The sequence below is a fragment of the Globicephala melas genome, chromosome 16 (genome assembly GCF_963455315.2).
Source record: "Globicephala melas chromosome 16, mGloMel1.2, whole genome shotgun sequence".
Taxonomy (NCBI): domain Eukaryota; kingdom Metazoa; phylum Chordata; class Mammalia; order Artiodactyla; family Delphinidae; genus Globicephala; species Globicephala melas.
The window spans coordinates 63419803-63439062 of NC_083329.1; the positions used below are offsets into that span (position 1 = coordinate 63419803).

The window sequence follows — 19260 nt, forward strand, 5'->3', positions numbered from 1 at the left end:
TCTGCATAGCTTTTTGAAAAAAGGGCCAGAAGGATTGTACCAACTTTCCCTCTTTCCCCGGGCCATTTTTGCAGTTTTGGAGATTTCTCCGAGGGCTTCATGAATGCTGCATGTGCAAAAAGTGTAGTGCAAAATAGTAGGGTCTAATAAGGCCAAAGTGCATGTTTATTTCTACTTTCCAGACATGCACTGCACGTGCAACAAGGAGGAAGTACATTCTTCACTGACGCCGACGCTACAGCCTATGCTATCTGCAGCCCTTCGGATCTTTTAGGGTAAGTTCTGTGATCAAATCATGGTAATAAAATGATTCTTCTCAATCTCACTTGCTCATTGGAATCACCTGGGAAGCTTTAAAAATACTGATGCCTATGCCAGAACCCCAGAACTTATGACAGTGATTTGGGGTTGTGGCATGGCTATTGGGATTTTTAAAAGGTCCCCAGGAGATTCTAGTGTGCCAAGGTTAAAAACCACTGCTCTAGACTCAATTCATTTTATATGGAAACATACTGACTTACATAGAATTTTAAAGTCCAATTTAGGTCAATAAATATTTATTGAGTGCCTACTCTGTATAAGGCAAACTTTTGACACAGTCCTTACTAACAAATAGCTAAAATCTAGTGCAGGCAAGACTGGGCTAGTGCAAGGGGAGAGTCAGGCAGGTATATAGAGGCTGTGTTTTATATAAAATACTATACAAATTCATCTTCTCTTTTTCCAGACTCAAGAAATTTGCTATAAGATTTCAAAAAAAGTAGAATTACATTTTATTGGGGTCTGGGGGGGGGTCAGAAAATATTTCATAGAGGCAGTAAAGTAGCATTTGAGATGTTTAAGGAACAGGTAAGATTTCTGTAGGTGGGGATTGGGGAGAAAGCCTTCCAGCTGGAGGCAAAAAAGAGCCATGTGGCTGGAAAGCTGAGGCCTGTGTTAACTTTGCTGATGCACTGGGTGTGTTTTCTGAGTAATGGATGAAAAGCTTTGGGATCATATTGAAGCAAGGCTTGAGTAGCACAGGACAGAACAGCTGGCCTGGGTTGGCTCCAAGGAGCCACTGGGGGTTCGAAAATTGGGGAATGATATGATTGGAGCAGTACTTCAGGAAGAATGATCTGATGCTGAGATCTCAGCTAGATTTGAGTGGGAGAAAAAGCAGGACTAGAGGCAGGAAGACCAATTAGAAGTCTCTTATTATGGTTGAAGTCAGAAGAATTGAGGGAAATTAAGAGAGTAATGAAAGTCTGAACTGGGGAACCACGGGGGGACAGAAAGAAGGCCTGAATATAAAAGAAATAATCGAGTTAGAATTAACATGATTTGTCAGTTGATTAGAGGAAGCAAAAAATGACTTGGATACTCTTTATTTAGATTACTAGGACTGTGATGGTGCCATTAATAGAAATCATTAAACTAGGATGATGAATGGTTTATGAAAGGGAAGATGATGAATCTGATTTTGGATGTGTTGAGTCCACACATATCCAGCAGAACTAAAATTTCTTATATAAGTATTCCTCGTTGTAATTGAATTCCAATAGAATTTGGATTTGTTCAACACACTAGTTCTCAACAAAGGGGATCCTGCCTCCCGGGGAATATATGGCAATGTCTGGGGACATTTCGGGTGGCCACAACTTGGGGAGGGGTTGCCCTGCTATTGGCATCCAGTGAGTAGAAGCCAAGGATGCTGCTAAACATCCTCCAGCGTGCAGGATAGTCCCTCACAACAACGAATTATCCAGCCCCAAATGTCAAGAGTGCTGAGGTTGAGAAACTTTCCTGTAACATAATCCGGAAGTTCAAATTCGAGGAATTTTAAAGCTTGTTATATTTTAGGTTCGACAGTGCCATCTAGTGGCCAAATGTAGTATTTATCATAGTTCACTGTTGAACACTGTAAAACAACAAATAAAAAAGATTCAGAAAAAAAAAATTCAGAAAGCGAATACATAGAGAGATGAAGAATATCCTCTCATAGGAGACTGTCTAGAGTTTACATTAATAGATGTGATGAGGAGGTTGGGTGTCCAACTGTGGAGAAGCAATCCTGGAGTTAGAAAATGCTCTTTGGTCATAAAGAGATTTGATAATAGAAGCCAATATAGAAACAGAATATTTTACAGGGTGCATTCTGTATGGAATGCATTCAATTTCATTACAGTTGCCTATACTTTTACTATTGTTCCTGCATACATAAGAAAGGAAAAAGTCTAATAATTCTGCTAAATAATTGGCTGAAATCTTTATTTCTTAAGGATGTAACTTATGGTTTTTTATTTAATTAAGAAATAAAGATTGAAAATAATTAAGATGATTTTAGAGTCAGGAAAAATACAGGGTAAAGAGTACTAGAAACTTCCCTTTAATAAAAAATAGACTTTTGGCCAAAGAAGCAGCACTTGACATGCCTTTTTTCTTACCTCCCCCACTAGATTGTAAGCTTTCTGCAGGCAGGGACTGTGTCTTATCATATTTGTGTATGGCCCATAGTCTCTAGCATAGCATCTTATACAGAGTGGACACACAAATGATTTTTTGAGTGAATGAATTTATTTTTATACTGGAAATCCTTGCCTTGAAGTGAAGAAAATTTCAAGCCTTTCTAAGCAATTACTATTTGTTCACTTGAGTAAGATGCCAGCTGAGGATGTCTGGCTCAGAGAACACCAAGGACTTGGGCACAAGGAGTTGGTAACAGACACTTCAATTCATTTCCCTGGTGAATCTGGAGCAAACCGTGCCGTGATGACCATCCCTAGGGCAATTTTTTGACTGGTGCATACATTGTAGATTTCTCTAATATAAGATTCATTCATCCAACAAATAGTTATCGAATGTCTACTTTGTGCTAAGCACTCTTCTAGGCACTGGGATATCACAGTGAACTTAAGTCTAAAAATTCCTTAAGTGGAGAGGCAGGTTTTGAATTAGTGGGTTAGAATAAAGATGCACATTCCCTGTCCCTCCCAGTTTCTCAGTTAGCATAATATTTTCTGTATAGAAAATGCAATTTGACTAATGATCTCAAAGCAGTTCACAACTATTAAAGACGTCTCCTTCTACAGCCACTGCTTTGCTCGGGCAAATGAAAAAACAAAAACCACTCTCCCATCACTTCCTCTTCTAGTTTGCATTTCTTCCTTTCTCACTGCTTCATATACTTGCAGACTTTTGGGGCAAGGGGAGAAGCGGGAGAGCCAATATTCTTTGGGCAGATGATGATGATGCCTGAATATTTTTGCAAGTGGCAACTGAAGCTTGTAGTTTTAAAAGTGACCCCGCAGAAGATTTCCTTCTGGTTGGTTTATTAACAACCCTTTAGTTCTAGAGCCTAGGGATATATATATATATATATATATATAGTCAGAAAAAAAACCACTCACCATTGTATCCAAAAGAAAATGGTACAGGCAGGGTGGTGGGTCCCTGTTTTGGCTATAGAATAAGTGCACTGTGCAATATTTAGTGTTCCAGTGATTTTTTTTTTTTTGGTATCTCAATCACATTTTGGCACTTTATTATGTGGCTCAGTACACCGAGGGTAAGCAAATCAAAAGTGCTTCTCCATGTATGTGAGTTGTATGGCACAGACTCCTAGTGCTAAGTAGAAGCTGATTTAATGAATCCACCAAAACTACTGCTATGGATGCAATCAGTGAAAGGTGGTGGAGACCCCCCCTGACTTTTTCCTTTGCATTGTTTAGTGAGTTAGTGATTCCAAAGGTCACTACTGTCCAACTCCTCTCAGCCCAAGCATCTGACCCCTAATTGCTCCTAGGAGGGCCTGAATACCCCAACGCAGCAGGGGGCAGGGAAGCATGCTAGCTTTTTCCCAAAGCAGTGGATGGCAGCTGCAGGACATCTTTGGTTCGGCGGTATTGTCTTCTCATTTTGTTGGAATCTTAAAAGGCACAGCCCTCCATCTCTCCCTGAGCTGAGACTGCATGAGTCCCCAGCTGACTTACTCAAAGCTCTCCTTGCCACAGGTCGGGCAGTGTGGGAACTTACTCAAATCCAGTTGCTTGGAAACCATCTTATCTGGCTGGTCTTCCTTCCCCCTCCACAATCCACCCCCTTACACAGCAGGCACCCAGACATTCTTAAAGTTCATCACTCTCCACTACACTCCGAGAAGAGCATGAATACACCATTGTGCTTTCCATGGAGGAGAAAGCAGAGAAAATGTCAAGTCCTTTACTGGTGAGAGATCCGTAGCGACTGCCACTGGGCCGGACAGACATGGGTGGTGGGATCTGGTGGTGCCACTGCGCTGGAAAATGGACCAAATAATGTGTTACAATCAAAGGAATACAGTCTAGCAGGTACACGTCAGGGGTGCATTCTGTGCTCATTCCAACACTTTCTGTAGGATCTTAGTAAAGCATTGAAATATATCTGGGTCTGAAATGCCTCATTTGTAAAAGAGAGAAATAAAATCTCTCCTTCCCTGTCAGGAAGAGGGAAATTGGGCTGGTGATTTTTTAATCCCCTAATTCCAAACCCTATGATTCTAATCCAGTAAAATTTGGGACTGTAAGAAGGAACAGTGGGTGACTAGGGTGATTTCTCAAAATTTTCTCCTGACCTAGCATGGAGTCTGCTGGGTGGAGGGCGGTGTAGAGAGGGCGGTAGGCTCTCAAGGCAGGGCACCTCAGAAGGTGGAGATGAGAAATCTATGGAAATGGAAGCCAAAAGATGAGTCCAGACCTCTGACCGCACACCTGATCATACTAATCATTGATCACCTACCTACCGCCCTAATCAGGTTCTAATGAGCTACAGCAAGAAGACTGAAAAGTAACTTATGTGCAATCAACCATGGTTCGGGGACAAAAGGGAATATTAGAATTTCCACGTTCACCAAGCACTGTCCAAAAGGGACACTGGTTTTAGCAGCCAGGATCCTTAGGCTTGAACATGGCCTGAATGAAATATCCATCCAATTTGCTCAGTCCTGTGTGTTGTCACTGATTCAGAAATTACCAAGCAGTCTTCTCATGAGGTTTCCAAGAACCTTGCTGTGGAGAAGGGGAAGCACCAGGTGGGAAACATGGACGTTCTGGGTCCTACGAAGCTATGGACCCTTGTAGCATTCCCACTTATAAACGGGTCCTCTGTTGATTTCATTCTTTTGAATTTTTTCGGGATCTAAATGCCTCTAAGTGAATTGATAAAATCAAAATTTGAAAGCTACAAAACAGGACAAAACTTACAGCGATTCCACGAGAGAGCAGGCACTCAGTAAGGCAGCCATGAACTGGTTTAAGTCCCTCCCCGCCGCCCTCCGCCCCTTAGCCTTTCCTGGCTCTCTCGGACACCTTAACCTGATAGCAGGTACTATTAGAAGCCCTCTTTTCGAAGAGAGACGGATGCCTACTGTCCCCGTTCCTCGGACAGGTAGGAAGTGATTGCGGGAGGCCGTACCCCCAATCCTCCATGCTTTGCCCCACTCCCCGGTCCCAGCTGAGGATTCAGCGCTTCGCGTTGTTAGTGCTGTGGAATCAGGACGGGAGCCAGGGAGAGGTGAGCCAGGACTAACTGAACTGGGGACTCCGCCGCGGATGAGCAGGACTGCGACAAGAGTCATCAGTTTCAGGGCTTATTGGTATGAGTTTCTTAGTTGGAGACCTGTTTCCTTCTGACATGGTGAAGTGGGTGAAATGGTAAGGCATTAGCCTGGATTAAGAAACATATCACTGGCGTGTCTCTCCTCGGATCCTCCCAGGGGAAAGTACATTCGAGCCAGCGTCCCTCACGGCTGAATTTCTTTTCAAGTCCACGAATTAAGGAAGATAACCAGAAAGCTATGTATTTTCTCTAAATATTAGACTTAGGGAAAATGGCAGGCCAAGACCCCTCCTGTATGGTACCAAAGAAAGGAGGTACCTGGCGGTCCAGCGGTTAAGACCCCGCGCTTCCACTGCAGGGGGGCACGGGTTCGATCCCTGGTGGGGGAATTAAGATCCTGCATGGCGCGCGGCACGGCCAAAAAAATGAAAAAGGGGGGGGGGCGGGTGCACCTATAAATAGCAGGGACCTCAGGTTCTAGGCAGAGTTACTGTTTCTTATTTGTTATTCTGGTTAATCATGTTAAACCAGTAATGAATAAGAAACTTATTAAGCCAACAAATTAGTTCTTTTAAAAGAGGGGGGAAAAAAGGTTTACTCTTTTGGGTTAAGGAATATGTCTTCAAAAATACCAGTTAATGTCAAAATTATAGAGAGGAGTAGAGTACACAAATACATTAATAAAGATTAATTTGTTAAGTGTTTTTGAAAATTAGAAACATGGCTCAAAGGAACGATATAAAACCTGGATTTGCATTCCAGCTGTAGTCACTTAATCTCTCTGAGTCTCTGCATTTCTTCTGCATTTAAATGAGGGTAACAACAATTACAATAATCTCATGGGTTTAGGAGGATCTTAGGGTACCATTTCATAAATTACAAGTCACTGTACAAAAGTCATCTGATATCAGTATCATTAGGACAGCTCTCTATTATTAGTCTGATTGTGAGATTGGAGTAATAAATATTTGTGGAATTAATTAACAAATGAATAGGGTCTGGAAAATTCTGCTGGGTGGAGGTATGACTGGGGAATAACAGGCAGTGGGGAGGGAGTTCCAGTGTGTGACCCATGGCGGCAAGGAGATGGCATGAAGATGCTGGGTGATTAGAAGTACAAGCACAGGTACACTCTGAAGTAGTTGTAATTCCTAGTATTAGAAGTACAGAAAAATTAACCTCTTTTGGAAGAAGATTAACCTTCTAGTGAAATGAAAGAGTGTATGAAAGCCTGAGGTGACTAGGATAAAATGACTTAAAAAATCCATCTCTTAAGCACTAAAATATGATCTAACCAATTCATTTATGAAAACATACTACATCTATCCTAAAAAAAAAAAGATATTTTGGCCACGCCGTGCAGCTTGCGGGATCTCAGTTCCCCGACCAGGGACTGAACCGGGGCCTAGTCAGTGAAAGCGCCAAGTTCTAACCACTGGACAACCAGAGAATTCCCCCAAAAAAGATTTTTAAGCTGCCTGTCCACACAGATCAACCGATGCCATTATACTTACCATATATATCCAACCTGGCAGTGCATGACACGATGCCAGCTTCATTCTTGGCTGACAATGTGTACCATCCAGCGTCTGATTTCTTGGCTGGCTGAATGAGGAGGCAGACATACCCAGTTGTGTCCTGGTGCATGCTGGAGAAAAGAAAGAATGTATCCGTATTGTATCTGGGGGCAGAAGCGGCTTTGTCGAGTTTAGGGCTCCGGGAAACTCGAGCAAGTCAGGCAGTGCAGTGCTTCTCCTCACCTCCCTGACCCTAGCAGGAGGGAAGGGGATTCAGCTGGAAGCAAGCAGCAGGGGCAAACTTGAAGGTGGAAAGAAGAGGGTCGGTAGCCATGGCTGAGACCTGTTCTTGCCCTCTCCATTCTCCTCCCAGGAGGACTCCCACTTGTCACAACCAAAGTACAGAGAAAATCTCTTTTCCGAACCAGGCTGGACATTGCAACAAGAACTTTGTTAAAAAGCTACGGGAAAGTAGACCAAAACGAGAGTCCAGGGATGGATGGACTGTTAGTGTGGATGGGGTCTTTTCTTTCCTTCCTTCCTTCCTTCCTTCCTTCCTTCCTTCCTTCCTTCCTTCCTTCCTTCCTTCCTTCCTTCCTTCCTTCCTTCCTTCCTTCCTCCCTTCCTCCCTCCCTCCCTCCCTCCCTCCCTCTCTTTCTTTCTTTCTTTCTAATTGAAGTATCATTGATTTACAATGCTGTGTTAGTTTCTGGTGTACAGCAAAGTGATTCAGTTATACATATAACTTTTTCAGATTCTTCTCCATTATAGATTTATTACAAGGTACTGAATATAGTTCCCTGTGCTATACAGTAGGGCCTTGTTGTTTATCTATTTTATATATAGTAGTGTGTCTCTGTTAATCCTAAACTCCTAATCTATCCCTCCCCCCACCCTTTCCCCTTTGGTAACATTAAGTTTGTTTTCTATGTCTGTGGGTCTATTTCTGTTTTGTAAATAAGTTCATTTGTATCATTTTTTTAGATTCCACATATAAGTGATATCATATGATATTTGTCTTTCTCTGTCTGACTTACTTCACTTAGTATGATAATCTCTAGGTCCATCCATGTTGCTGCGAATGGCATTATTTCATTCTTTTTTATGGGTGAGTAATATTCCATTGTGTGTATGTATGTATGTATGTATGTGTGTGTGTGTATGTGTGTGTATATATATATATATATATATATATATATACCACAACTTCTTTATCCATTCATCTGTTGATGGACACTCAAATTGCTTCCATGTTTTGGCTATTGTAAATAGTGCCGCTGTGGACATTGGAGTGCATGTATCCTTTTGAATTAGAGTTTTTGTCTTTTCTGGATATATGCCCAGGAGTGGGATTGCTGGATCATATGGTAGCTCTATTTTTAGTTTTTAAAGGAACCTCCATACTGTTCTACATAGTGGCTGCACCAATTTATATTCTCACCAACAGTGTAGGAGGGTTCCCTTTTCTCCACACCCTCTCCATCATTTATTATTTTTAGACTTTTTGATGATGGCCATTCTGACTGGTGTGAGGTAGTTTTGATTTGAATTTGTTTAATAATTAGCAGTGTTGAGCATCTTTTCATGTGCCTGTTGGCATCTGGCTGTGTTCTTTGGAGAAATGTTTATTTAGGTCTTCTGCCCAGTTTTTGATTGGGTTGTTTGTTTTTTGACATTGAGCTGTATGAGCTGTTTGTATATTTTGGAAATTAAGCCCTTGTTGGTCACATTGTTTGCAAATATCTACTCTCGTTCTGTATGTTTTCATTTCATTTTGTTTATGGTTTCCTGTGCTCTGCAAAAGCTTATAAGTTTCATTAGGTCCCATTTGTTTATTTTTGCTTTTATTTCTACAGTGTTGCCTTGGGAGACTGACCTAAGAAAACATTGGTATGATTTATATCAGTGAATGTTTTGCCTATGTTCTCTTCTAGGAATTTTATGGTGTCATGTCTTATATTTAAGTCTTTAATCCATTTTGAGTTTATTTTTGTGTATGGTGTGAGCGAGTGTTCTAACTTCATTGATTTACATGCGGCTGTCCAGCTTTCCCAACACCACTTGCTAAAGAGAGTGTCTTTTCTCCATTGTATATTCTTGCCTCCTTTGTCGAAGATTAATTGGCTCTAGGTGTGTAGGTTTATTTGTGGGCTCTGTATTCTGTTCCATTGATCCATATGGCTGTTTTTGTGCCAATACCACGCTGGGATATCCAAGAGCATGGGACATCTTTCCGTTTCTTTGTAGCATCTTCAGTTTCCTTTATCAACGTTTATAGTTCTTAGCGTGTAAGTCTTTCACTTCCTTGGTCAGGTTTATTCCTAAGTACTTTATTTTTTTTTGATACAATTTTAAAATGGATTGTTTTTCTTTACTTTCTCTTTCTGATATTTCATTGTTAGTGTAAAGAAATGCAACAGATTTCTGTATGTTAATCTTGTATCCTGCTACCTTGCTGAATTTGTTTATCAGTTCTAATAGTTTTTGTATGCAGTCTTTAGGGTGGAGGGGGTATTTCTTAATATATCCATGGGCATGTGCAGCATTTAGCTTAATACAGTTCAGGAGCAAATCAGCATGTTCTTTCCTTCTGTTTTCTCTATGTCAGTAGTTCTTAACTAACCTTGACTGCATATTGCAACCCTAGATAATTACATCAGAATTTCAGGCTGTGTTTGACACGTTTCATTAATTTACACTGAAGTGTTAACTCAAGAATATTCTCTGTTCTTGCTTATATTTTACCAGAGAAAAACCCTGACTTATATGTACATAGACTTTTTTAGATGCCCAGATTCTGTAAAACCGAATATTTTCTAGGACAAATTCAGTTTACTGTGAAGAAATAATTCTCAGTAGAAATTTCTGTACATAAGCTGCCTTTGTAGCATAAAACCAAAATGGCAAAGAATGAAGGATGCTTAGGGGAAATTAAGGAAAGCACCCACTTTAAGAAACTGGATCCTTAAAGTTACTTAAAAAACAGCCCTGTCGTGATGGATGGAGAAGGAGTATTACTTTAATATTTTATTTTGCTTTATTTTATTTTAGCTTTTTACTGTCAAAAGGTTTTCTGTGTGCTAATGCGACTGAAGGCACATGACAAAAAATAGGCACTATCTTTATAAATTCCTCATACCTTTTTAAGCTTGAAAATTAAGGTTTTAAAACTGTGGGACATCTGTACACTGCGCTACCCCTCAGCAACAGAGAGGAATAAATTCTTGATAAGCACAGTAACGTGTGAAACAAATACATGATGCTAAGTGAAAGAAACCAGATTCAAAAGGCTACAGAGTTATTTGGGCGGCCTGACAAGCCTCGGTGAACTTGACCGAGGGTGGAGCCTGTACCTGATCCTCTCTCTGGTGAAGGGGATGGTCTCATTGTCTTTCTTCCAGTAGAACACAGGTGGAGGCATGCCTATCACCCGGCACTCCAGTCTCACTGGGTGGCCTTCGGGAACGCCGCTGTTCTGCAGTTTCTCCAGGATTACAGGTGCTTTCTTCACTTCTTTGGCTGAATGAGAGAAGGGCAGTGCTAGTTTGAAGAGTAAGTGCCTTGGGGTCCATGCCTCAAACAAATTACAGTTCTGGAATCTAGCAGAGTGAGCCCCCACCCACCTTTACCTCTTCTTTAGAACACTTCTCAAGCCTCTTAGTGAAGATCACTGCCTTGATAAAGGCTCCAGAAATGAAGCTTGATAAAAAAGAAATGAGGAAACTGTCTCTGCCTGTCTTATGAGGGACTACACTTAAGGATTTGGGTCACACACATGGGATGCGTATGGTAGGTGTGGAATTGAGGGAGTTTCTTTTATTGCTCAGCAGTAAATTTTGAGAAACAGTATATTATATGTACTAAATATATCTCTTTTTTCTTTTTTAGAGGAGTTTATTTTGTAGAAGATATATTAATTTTCCCTCAACTTTTTATCTTGAAAAATTTTATAGCTACAGAAAAGTTGAAAGAAGTATACTATTTAAAAAAAAACCACACACACAAATTATGCTTCCTAAGGAGGCTTTTTTTCCCCCCACAGAACCAATTAAGGCAAAGCTACCTCGTATCTCAGGGTTCCCTAGTCAATAGCAAAACAGTGGGAAAAGAGTAAAAGCCGCAATCACCGTATCCTCGCAGAATGAGCTTTTCCTACTCTGTTGGTGAGATGGAATTAGATGGAATTAGATGAGGATGAGAAAAAGAAAAAAATATACTGAGGAGACAGCTACTAGCTTAGAGAGAGGATTAGCATTCTGAAGCTACCCTGATTTCCTTCAGGGGCCATACGAGGGAGACAGCGGGAGAAAGCCCAGCACAAGATTTCATACATTCTGAAATCTAATTCTGGCTGGACTACTGCCCCGAGGGGCTGGCACCTCCCAGGTGACAGTGACTTGTTGTCCTTATCTGTGGACATGACAGTGTTTTGTTCACATCATCTTATAAGGTAAGGGTTTGGTTGTGTAGTTACAGATTCAAGTGCCTTCCACATTCCAGGCACTGAGTCAGATGTCAGAGATACACAGAAGAACGTCAGAATCTCTGACCTCAGAGGCTCATGGTGTCTTCAGGGAGGCAAAAGGGGAAATAGTTACACCGAAGCCATGAGTGCTGTAAGAGACTCTCCTTTACTAAGTGCTATGGAACCAGAGGAGGATGTAACCTGGTGGATCCACTGTGCCTTTGTGGTGACATTTGAATTAAGTCTTAGAGAATGAGTAGGAGGTTGCTAGGCAAAGAAGGGCATTCCACGTAGAGGGACCACGGATGCAAAGGCATGGAAGCTTGGGGTGGGGGGAGACCCTGGAGTGTTCCAGGAGTGATGGGCTATAGGGCAAGTGACCTGAATTTAGTGATAGTCAATTAGTAATTACAATGACCACCATTTATTTCAAGCATGATATACACAAAGTACCATATTATGTTTTTAGCTTACTGATACGTTTTCGAAAGCAACATAGGAAACACAGCCCTTATTACAGTGAAGGAGAAACTAAGATGAGACTCCATGGGACAAAGGACTAAGGGATTACATCAGAGGCTCTGCATGTTTCTGTAATCACCTTGGAGGGAGTTACGTTTAGGGGTCCCAGCAGCAAACCTTACCTACTACGGTGAGGTCCAGACTAAAGGAATTCTGCCCGGTTTTGTTGGTAGCAACACAGGTGTAGGTCCCTGCGTCACGTTGAGTGAGTGGGTCAATGAGCAAAGAGTGGACTCCAGTCTCCCTGACCAGCATCTTGTGGGAGGTGTCGGGGAGCACAGGCTGGCCGTTGAGCAGCCACGTCAGCTCCGGAGGCGGCAGGCCACTCACCTAATAAGCAACAGGACAGACGAGGCAAATGACAGATCGATGACAGACAGATTTATTTGGTGGCTGAATTCTTAAAAAGCTAAATAGATAGATGAAATAGGCCTGTGGGATCAGTTTCAGAGATATTGCTTACACACCTAATAAGCAACAGGTAGCCAAGAAAGGCACAGACATTAAACCAGTGTTCTCAAAGCCGGCTGTGTGTCATAATCACATGAGGAGCATTTGACCATCCTGATGCCCACTTACTATATTAAATCAGAATCTTTGGGGGTGGGACCCAGTCATGGGTTTCTTTCAGGCTTTAGGGTGGAAGACGTTAATCCCAAATATTATTTAGGTAACTAGTGAGAGAGCAAGAACCACCTAGAGAAGTGGATTCTATAAACGCGTAACCTTAAGCCTTTACTAATTCGTGTCTAAATGTCCATAGCATTCTATGGACAGAAGGGGTGACTTAAGTTACTGTTCATACTGAGAAATATTCACACTGTCCAACTGAACCTAGTTTCCGGTGGAAGAGTTAGAATGTAGACTAGCTGAAGGTGATGGATGTTGAGTAGTATGAGAAACCAGCTTCTGTTTTCATAAACTGCCTTGGAGCCATCTTTTCATGACTCTAGTGTTTTCAAAGGCTGTACCTCACAGCAATTCACTTCAAGGTTGCAGAAATCATCCTTATGCCTTTATAGTAATAAAGACTTTCCAGGTACCATATGGAAAATGTCTGAATTACATCACCTCTTCGGTTGTCTTTACAAGCATAGAGTTAACTTGGTACAGTATCAGTGTAACTTTTATTAAGATATAAACACTTAAAGATTTTATGAAATACTTTGTCTGGTATTAAATGCTCCAGAAGAACCTTGTGGGGGAAAAAGTGCGCGCTCTCTCTCTCTCTCTCTCTCTCTCTCTCTCTCTCTCTCTTCCTCAGTCCCCTTTCCCCGAAAAAACAACAAACATAAAACAAATACAAACAAAAACAGGTGCATACAAACAAACAAATACAAAATATGAACAGATTTGGAACCAAGAATGGTGTACTAGAGTCTACCTTACAGTCCAGGCGACAGAGGCGCCCCTCGTGAGCTACCATATCCCCAGGAGCCTGCAGGAAATGTGGTCGGAAAAATCGTTCCTGTAGGGGCTCTTTGTCTCTTTCTTGCGCTCGGGACCTTACTCTAAAACAGCAAGCATGTTCAGGCATTACGCATAGAAACCACTTCAAAACTTACCACAGTATAGACATTTAGGCATGGCTCTCGGGCCTGGAGAAAGATTTTTTGGGGGAGTGGGGGTGGCTGGACCATGAAGGGATAATAAATAATAGTGTGGAGCTGATGTAAAAAGCAAAGTACTAGCTATCTCACCCACTGTAGGGTTATCTTGTGAGATCTGTAATTAAATAAACAGGCTTTAGCTTCTTTCTCTCTGAAGTCATTCTGGGTTAAGTGACTCAGCTCCCCTTGCCTTGGGTTTGACCAGTTGTTCAGAAGTTTCAGAATAAAGAAATCAGTATTCAATCTGAACCTCAAATAAGAGCCAAAAGAGAAGTCCTGTTTATCACCCAGAACAAGGCAGCTGCAATCCCTGTGTCTCTGAGTAATAAAATTTAACCTGGCTAATAAATTATGTCAGACCATTAAAGATGATCATGAACTTAAACTGGTTAAGACTGACCACAGTAACAGCTGTTCTTGAAGAAGGAAAAAAAAAAAAAACAACTGAACAAGAAGGTAGAGTTGCAACGGTGGTAAAATACTGTATCTGAAACATGGGTCACTATTTTTGTCCCTTTGGTAAGTCTAATGTAATTCATCCACGTCAGCAACTATGAAATGCTTTGCTAAGACTTTGTGGCACCGTAAGACTCAAGAGAAAGCCAGGCTCTTTCTTCCTAGTGATTAGTAAAATTGGAGAGGAGGAAAGTCAGTTGCTGTGTTGGAGACAACTGTTATATTGGAGACAATAACAACAACAGAAATCTTTTATCAGTATACATATACTCATTAACGGTTTCTGTTTTTTAAAGACAAGGTAATTTAATTCAGAGAGTCTAATTTATATATTATGTGCACAGGTGCTACTGATGGTTGCAATTTTTGAACCATTAAAAGTGTGCCGTGGACCAATGCTTCTCAAATTTAATGCGCTTATGAATTACCTGGGGAGCTTATTAAAATGTAGATTCTGATCAGTATGTCTGGGTGGGGCTTGGGATTCTGCATTTGCAACAAGCTCCCAAGTGATGCTGGTGCTGCAGGTGGAGGACTACACTTTAGTTGACAATTTGTAGACCAGATACTTCAGTGCTCATTGTGGTGGGTGGCTGCTTGGGAGGGGCTAGAGAAGGGAGATTCTTACTGTCTTTACCTGTGAGGCTGACCAGCAGCTGTTAGTCGACTTCGAATGGGCAAACCTTGTACCATCAAGTGGCCAGAACAGCTGATTCTCCCCTGAGAAACAGAAAATGAAGGAGATTAAAATAAATAAAAACAATTCTACATGTTTTCAGTACATATACATTCTTATGGACCAGAACATTATGAACTTTTTGGCTAACTATTATGAGTTTTTTTTTTTTTTTTTGGAGGGGGGATGAAAACAATATAACTCCTTAAATCACTGTTAATATTCCAGGGGAAACGATTTTTAAGAATATTGTGACTTTCATTTTTAAGCTGAGAGATGAACAGACATAAATTTAAAAAAATGTGAAATCTTGTGCATTTAGCATTATTTGTAGGCACATGCAGAGATCATGGTCAAGTATTTTTATACTTTCCTCAATAGAAGTTATCTTCAAAACTAACATTTTAATAGGAGTGGGTGAGTGGAAATTATAGTTCTGTACCTCCTATTCTAGTAGTAGTTGAAGATATTTATTCTGCCATATCTTTAAGGGGAATTTTAAGTCTTGGTCTCTTCAGAAAAGGAAAGTGAAAGATTATGGCTTTCCAACTTTTACCAAAAAAAATTTTTTTTATGAGTGAGGGATATTCACAAGTAATTTGCTTATTCTCTAAAGAACAAAAACTAGAAAATCTTTTTTTTTTTTCGGTACGCGGGCCTCTGTGGCCTCTCCCATTGCGGAGCACAGGCTCCAGACGCGCAGGCTCAGCGGCCATGGCTCACGGGCCCAGCCTCGCCGCGGCATGTGGGATCCTCCCGGACCGGGGCACAAACCCGCATCCCCTGCCATCGGCAGGCGGACCCTCAACCACTGCGCCACCAGGGAAGCTCGCAAATCATTCTTTGATAGAATAATTTGTTGACTCTTCAAGAGAGTCAATGAGTTGATCAAAACAAGATTTACTCCAATAGGTCTGGGGCATATACTTAGTGAGTAGATACTACTAATGTCCTTTGACAAAGGCTGAAGGGTGGCGTGACCCATCAGTGGCTAAGTGGTCTTATAAGTTGTGATACTGTGCTCTAGTTACACAGTCTCTATGCTTCTTATTCATTCTCCTCAGAAATCCTTAGTAACTTGCACTTCTCAAGGTTTATTCACAATGACATGAACCACTCCTTCCTGAGTGCAGTACAGCGTGGAACCCTGCGTCTCTACCTGGGGGTTGGCCGCCATGATGGTGTAGTTGCCGTCATCATCGCCGGTGGTGGAGTCAATGTACAGAGAACATGTCCCGTCTCCTTCTCGCCTCATTTTGAAGTGCTCATTTCTTTTTGAAATCTGCTTCCCATCTTTGAACCAGTAAACCTGAAGTGAAAAATAATCAAGGAGAATATACACTGTTCTGTACATCTTTTTTTTTTTTGGCTGCACCATGCAGCATGCACAATCTTAGTTCCCTGATCAGGGATGGACCCTGTGCCCACTGCATTGGGAGCGTGGAGTCTTAACCACTGGACCACAAGGGGAGTCCCTGTTCTGTACATCTTTAGAGGATAATGGTACAAGGAGTAGGATAAGGCAAGGATCGATTGCCATCTCTACAACTAGTAACCCATCCCTTATACAACACTTAGAAAACAATTTTTAAACATATTACAAATGACAGTATAATATGCTCCTCCACTTGTACATATACAATATTTAAGTAAGAAATTATGTATAATTTAAGATTGAGATAAAGCTTTTGATTATTTTTATTATATTTATAATTACTTAAAAAGCCACCCTAAGGACCAGACATGTCTTCAGAGGCAAAATAATTAAAACCGGGAGCCTGGAACTTTTCCTATTATCCTTTTACAAACTCAAGTCTCCTGAAGTCCGAGATCTCAGGGCCTAGAATAGCTGACCTTACTTGAAAGGATAGTATCGTTTATTATACCAAATGGAATGAGGCCAGGATTCAATTGCTAAATTGCTAAATTTCTCCTCTGACTAAAATTTAACTATACATAGTTTTCAAGTTAAGTTATGCATGTATCAAGGAGATCTTTCAAAGACAGGGGAGTTAAAGTACTGGTTGCAGCTGCCCTTCTCTACCTTTCCTGGTTACCTAATCATACATACTAACGCCATGTTAATGTTTGTGAAAGTAGAGTGGATAGATTCCCTGCTGTAGACATACTGGGTGTAAATTCTTCTCTCAGCTGACTGCCAAAAAGTCTGGTGACTCATAAGATTTTTCAGCAGCCAGTGATAACGATGTGACATTTTTGGCATTTACCAACCTAACAGTAATAATACAAATATACCTCACTTTGTACAACAGGCAGGCTGTAGATATTCAGCAGATGTTAAATAGAAAGAAAAGTATCAGTTTGGTGAGTTTGATGGTTGAGAGAATCAATAGCCCAAAATAGAGGATCATGACTAAGGAATTTATTTTCAACTTTTATAAAAATTTTAATTTACCCATAAGTTATCTGATTTTGTTTTTGCCTGGCTATTTAATGATTCTATTCCTGATTGTATCTTTTTAGTCAGATTACCTGGGCTTTGTTAATTTTCTGGTATTGATTTTCATTCCCTCTGTAGATACTGCACTAGAGTCTGGTAAGACTTTCTTGAAGGCACTGTCTATAGTTTTGCACTGTTGGTTGGCCAACTGGCTGGTCATCTTCCCCTACCTTTGGGACGGGTATCCCAACAATTTTGCAGGTGAATGTCACTGGAGAGCCTTCGGTGACCCGGAAGTGCTTGAGTCTTTTGTCAAAGATGGGAGCAATACACTTGCCCGTGGGGATCTCATCATGTTGGATTTCATCATCTGATTCATCAACAGGGGTGCGTTCCAAGCGAAACTCTATTTCATTCATCAGCCTCTGCTCAAAGCTTGAAATTTTGTACTCCTGTCAAAATGGCAAACATGTTTTAATTTCAGTTTCTGTGGGTGAGGAAGAATGTGTTCATCAATACAACGTGAGGACGAAACTTTTTAAGATTCGAATGTTAGATTTACATTGTGGAACCTCAGTAAACCAGGCATGTTCCATTTCCAGTTCCTCATCATGGAGCACTGAAGGAGATTTGTGTTTCTACTACAATCCCAAACTGTCCTAGTGAACCCTGATTCCTCACCTTCAGCATGGAGCCCCGGTAGAATATTGTAGGGAATGGAATGAAGATGGAATATAATTTTTGTAGCTACTAATAGTGTCCATTTCAATATATAGAGCTGCCTTTGTGGTATTTTGGCAAAATTATTCTGAACTGCATTCTGATACATGCCTGCATCACCAGCTTCCTGTCTCTACTAGACATTCCCGTCTGCATACTTGAGGAAAACTTGTCTTGAATAAATCTCCCTTGACCCCATGTCTGCCTACACTGTGTCTCTGCTGCCCTCACGATGAAGCTATTTGAAAGAATTTTCTATTATTACAGCCTCATTTCCTTGTCGCCTGTTCTGTCACTAACATACTCCAATTAGGCTTGTGTTCCTACAGTTCCACTGAGATTGCTGCTGTCGGGGTCTTCACATTTGCCAGATCCACAGATAAGTTGTCACTTATCTGTTCTTACCTTACCTGACCTTTCAATAGCATTAGACACAGATGGCTACTTTATCCTTTTTGAAACATTTTTTTTCTGTTGGTTTCCATGACACCCTACTGGTTTTCCTTCTCTTCCCCTAGCTGGTCCTTATCAGTCTCCTTTACTAGCTCTTCCTCCTCTGCTCTAGGTGATCTCATCCAGTCTCACAGCTTCAGATACCTTCTGTATGCTGATGACTCCAAATCCATGTGTCTCAGCCTGGTCTCTCCCCAGAACCCATACGCCCAGTGATCTACTCTACATCATGAGAGTCATATACCCACCAGTATACTCTCTGTCATGGCTTGGGTGCCTCATGGGTGCACCCATGGACCAGCTTAGCATGGTCCAAACAACATGCACTTGATTTCTGTCCCCCAGGGAAGATACTCCTACCCTGCCCTTCCCCATCTTTGGAACTGGCACCACTCTTCATCCATTTGGTTAAGTGGTTAAGCTGGTGTTTCTCACATTACCTATGGTGAAAACCAGATTTTAAAAATAGATTTTTTCAACCTGAAAAAAACCCCTATTTTTTCAATAGATTTTTCAACCAAAATATAAATGAATTACTAGAAAAATAAAATAAAAATGAATTACTAGAAAAATAAAATAGAAAAAGCATGCAGAATTATTATATTCAGTAGACATAAAATTTCTCTGTCAAATGCTCTAGAAATTTCTTAATGGTTACTTTCAATTTCCATACTTATCTCAAGGTGGAGAGATGACAGCTTGCAGACTGGCACAGGTCTAAGACCACACTTTGAGTGCACCGAGTTAACCTAAATCTAGAACTTATCCTGGATTCCTCTGATTGCCTATCCTGCCCTATTCTATCAAGCTTAAATGTCACCTCCCTAAAGCAACTTTCCCAGGCCACTTCATCTAAAGTAACTCCC

The 19260-nt window shown here is 41.1% G+C and overlaps 1 protein-coding gene across 2 annotated transcripts in view; it reads right to left on the bottom strand.

Annotated features, from left to right (window-relative positions):
• Positions 1 to 3432: 3432 nt before the first annotated feature.
• MYPN (myopalladin) overlaps positions 3433 to 19260 on the bottom strand; it is a 75030-nt gene continuing 59202 nt past the window's right edge. For both annotated transcript variants that reach the window (XM_060286128.1, XM_030862366.2), the window contains 8 exons: positions 17452 to 17673; positions 15980 to 16129; positions 14782 to 14864; positions 13463 to 13589; positions 12201 to 12408; positions 10445 to 10610; positions 7089 to 7222; positions 3433 to 4276 (listed from right to left, as the gene is read on the bottom strand). In XM_060286128.1, coding sequence (XP_060142111.1) covers positions 4107 to 4276; positions 7089 to 7222; positions 10445 to 10610; positions 12201 to 12408; positions 13463 to 13589; positions 14782 to 14864; positions 15980 to 16129; positions 17452 to 17673 — 1260 coding nt within the window. In that variant the 3' untranslated portion in view covers positions 3433 to 4106. The remainder of the gene's footprint in view (positions 4277 to 7088; positions 7223 to 10444; positions 10611 to 12200; positions 12409 to 13462; positions 13590 to 14781; positions 14865 to 15979; positions 16130 to 17451; positions 17674 to 19260) is intronic.